The 4,148-nt window shown below is 37.1% G+C and overlaps 1 protein-coding gene across 1 annotated transcript in view; it reads right to left on the bottom strand.

Annotated features, from left to right (window-relative positions):
- LOC113072476 (wings apart-like protein homolog) overlaps nucleotides 1-4,007 on the bottom strand; it is a 59,771-nt gene extending 55,764 nt beyond the window's left edge. Inside the window, exons 1-2 of the mRNA XM_026245463.1 lie at nucleotides 3,757-4,007; nucleotides 1,560-2,041 (exon numbers count right to left, since the gene is read on the bottom strand). Of these exons, the coding sequence (XP_026101248.1) occupies nucleotides 1,560-2,019 (460 nt within the window). The 5' untranslated portion in view covers nucleotides 2,020-2,041; nucleotides 3,757-4,007. The remainder of the gene's footprint in view (nucleotides 1-1,559; nucleotides 2,042-3,756) is intronic.
- Nucleotides 4,008-4,148: the final 141 nt, after the last annotated feature.

Genomic DNA, 4,148 nt, shown 5'->3' on the forward strand with positions numbered 1-4,148 from the left:
TAATATGTATTAGCAGTAGTAGCATTAAGAAGGCTAAAATAGTAATACCGTAATTCCTCAAATAAAAGCCGGGGCCTTTATTTACCTGAACTGCAGAAGGTAACAGACTTTTATTGGAAGCAGGCTTTTATTAGAGGCAGGCCTTTATTTCTAATTCCATGTGTTTGATAAGTAATTGTTTAAAAAAAACAGTTTTAAATTAAAAGCAATGGCGTTCCAGTGGACAGAGATCATAACATTAGCACAGAATCAGTTCAGAATCAATCAGTAAAAGAACAAGCTCGGTTCAGACGCGCTGTGTGTCAGTCTGCTTCACACTGAATCACGCAATGTGCAGTATCATCAGCTCCTCGGTTCTCGAATCGGAAATCGTCCGACAGAAATGCTTCTCGGTTCAGTGTACTGGTGAAAATGCAAGTATCGGATCGATGCATCCCTAGTATATGCTTCCTTTGATTATGTGATTAATGCTTAAAATGAACATCAAAGAACATCAAAGTTAAGTAACTTAATAAATATAAGTACAAGTAATTTCAGTAAATTAAAGTTGCTTGCTCAAATGTTTCAGGCAAGTAAGAGACCACAAAAACCCTATCTAGGGCAGGTTTATATGATGTGTAAAGTTAAACAGGTCAAACACCTGAAAGACTCAGACAGCATCTACTGACTTTAGCTGGAAAAATTACTCTTTGTTATTGTCTTCTTGCATTATTAATAGGGCCGGGACTTTAACGCGTTAATTGAGATTAATTAATTACACAAAAAATAACGCGTTAACTAAGATTAATTAATTACAGGGAAAAAAAATTCACATTTTTAATAACTTATTTTTGCACCGCGGAACGTTTCTCACTGGATGAGTTTCGGCGGGACCGATTATACTGAAGCACCAACTAGCGTTCGCATATCATGCAGCACATCGAGCCTCAAGTATCACCTAAACGCAAAACATATAGCAGCTAGCGTGGACTTTACACTTTATGTTGAACTATGTATTATTTTGTTGGTGCAACAGTTTATATTGAACTCTCTATTGTTTTGGCCAAGGTTGTTGAGAGTTGGACCTGAGTATGTTATGGCCTCTGAAGCAACAGAGAGATGTTTTCTAATAGTCAGTGTTTCCAATGTTCTGAATGTAATTGACAGTATTGTGTTTTACTTAAAAAACACTTTACAGAAGGTTCCAGCACCTATAAGCTTCCTGAATTTCTGAAATGTACTATTTCTAAATTGTTTCTAAATATGCTATTGATACACTTCATGGCAAAAATTTCACTGGTCTGCTAGACTTGGTTGAACAAAAATAAACAATATTTTGTTGCTTAAGCTTATGTATTCAGTCATTATTCAATGGTATACTATAAATCCATGTGAAAAAAAATTACTTATTACTGTTCTCAGGTCAAATATTTATATGCGATTAAAATACAATTAATTTCGATTAATTAATTACAAAGCCTCTAATTAATTAGATTCATTTTTTTAATCGAGTCCCGGCCCTAATTATTAACAAACTATTTTCCTGTTTGTCACTGTAAATTTTTTTGGAAAAAACATACCTGTAGTAGAGGTGTATTTTCCAGGGTCCTCTGGCACTTTGTGAGCACTTCTCTCAGCGCTGAGAGCAAAGGGGGCCCTGCTGGGTGCCACGGCCTCTACGCTGGCGGGCTGGTTCACCCTGCTGTTGGGCTCCAGTGTTAGGCTGGCCTGGGATGCCCCTGTTGACGTCATCTTGGGTTTAGGCTGGCCTACGCTACGAGATGTGACTGGCCTGGATTCATCGTCACTGTCAAATCCAAATGGATCCTCTGAGCCATCACCGTCCGAGACCTTGGACCTCTTGGTCTGATCTGTCACCTCGGTCTTCAAACCAGGCCTCTTTGCTCCAACCTTGGCTTTGTAAGTCGTCTCACCCCATTTGGTGCTGAGCGTGGCTCTTTTATTGGACAACACCTCGTCAAACTTGGAGGTCCCATCGCCTCCTCTTCGGCTGTATGTTTTTCCAAATCTAGATGTCATTGTGGCATCTGTCTCATATTCCCTGTGAAAGATCATAAACTGTTACAAGAATAATTCACTGGCTTTTTTGTAATCAAATGTTGGCTATTAATTAACAATTTTCCTCAAGTTTCATCTGTTCATGAATAAATTCACCAATGAATGAATTCACCAATATTATGCATTCTACATGGGTGAAAGGCCATGGGGCTAGTCATTATAAACTAGATGCATCCCTAAACTCATTCAAACCTGACAACTACTTGCATTTCTGTGCTGATAAAGAGTGGGAAACAAGTTTGCACGAAAACACATACATGCGTGCTGACAGTTTACCATTCATGATTTTTTTATTTCTTCTTTGGAACAGTTTTGGAGAAATTTTGGATCACTTGTCCACCAATAGCTCCTCTGCAGTGAACGGGTGTCATCAGAATGAGTGTTCAAACTTGCTGATAAACATCACAATAATCCATGTGACTCCACATGATCAATTATGGTCTTGTGAGATTAAAAATAGTGCGTTTTTAATACATCATTTTTAAGGCTTATTTAATTAAGGCTTTTTAACTTTAAACATTCGCTTCAGGCCAGCTTTCCACACAAACAGACTGATTTTCACTTAAAAAAACACTAATTGATGGACTGGAGTAGTGTAGATTATTTATTGTGATTGTTTTGCTTGTTATTGTTTTATCAGCTGTTTGGAATCTCCTTCTGATGGTACCCATTTACTGCAGAGGATCCACTGAAGAGCAAATGATTTGGCGAATGAATGACTATGCTAAATATCTCCAAATCTGTTCTAATAAAGAAACAACCTCATCTACATCTTGTATGGGCTGTGTGTATTTGAGGACTTAATTGGTTTGCAACCTAGCAAGTGCCAGCAGTTCAAACCCCAAAATTATTAAACTAAATGTATGCTAAAATTCCATTTAACACTGTTTGCACACAAAGCCATCACAAAAAAAACGAGATAAATAGGTTTAAAAATCAATTTTGACCTACAAAAAAAAAAAAACGAAACGAAAACTAACGATATAAAAAAATAATACTTAGAAAAATATATATATAAAAGATTTCATATAATCAACAAAAAATAATAAAAGTTCCAAGATCCTGACTACTAAAACGGCACAAAAAAACTACCAAGGATTTTAGAGTCGCATTCGTTGATGTACCAAGAAAATGCCACTCAATATTAATATAGCAATCATTCAATACCATGGTATTACCATCATAACAATTTTTGCCATTTACTGCTTTGCAACCTTGCTAATGCCAACTGAACAACCCCAAAAAAACACTTAACAAATATTCTGCTATAATTTTAAACGAATTTACTGCAAACACAGCTACTTTCCCTAAAAACAGCAATAAACTAAGAATGCTACATGCTAGTATGAACATTAGCCAATGCTAATAAGTGTACCGGTTCTCTTGTTTGCCTTTCAGTTTGCAACTTTCTTCCCTTCGCTAAGCAAATAAGACGTTAAAACAACTTATTTACTTGGATTAAAATAAAAAAAGGTGTCTAAAATCCTGCTCAGTTGATACAAACAAGATACCCATGCTAACGGCCAATGGGCTAGCCAGAGAATTAGCATTAAAAGCTAGCAGGCTAATCAGACAATGCTATGAAACGTACTCTTACATCCGGCATTAAAACTCATTCACTGTATGATTAAAATGCATATTTTTAAATCTTCAAAAGTACTGAACCCACAGCAGGACCAAAAGTTGTTAAAGACTCGCCTGGTTAGTGAAGAGAGTGAATCCGGGCCTCTGAGCTCCACCAACAGTATAAACAAACACTTAATACTGACAAGCACTGCTTCTCCAGATCCAACAACACAGTTTTACGTGTATCTGAGATATGAGTTTCGATATAAGGGAATATTAATATTTACAGACTTTTTATTTAAGTTTTAATAATGTAATTATCCCTCGATTGTTTCGGCTCTGTATTATCAACGGCCTCCATTCGCGTTCCTCCCTCGCGTTTTCGCGTCACGACAATTGCGTAGAGGCACAGGCGTAAAAATGTTGACCAATCAAGGGCTGCGTAGTGCTTACGTCAGACGATTTTCGCAGCTTGTAATTGGTTGGTCTTGAACTTGAACGCGATGGGCGTCACGTATTTCTCA

This window comes from Carassius auratus, unplaced genomic scaffold, assembly GCF_003368295.1.
Source record: "Carassius auratus strain Wakin unplaced genomic scaffold, ASM336829v1 scaf_tig00009130, whole genome shotgun sequence".
NCBI lineage: Eukaryota > Metazoa > Chordata > Actinopteri > Cypriniformes > Cyprinidae > Carassius > Carassius auratus.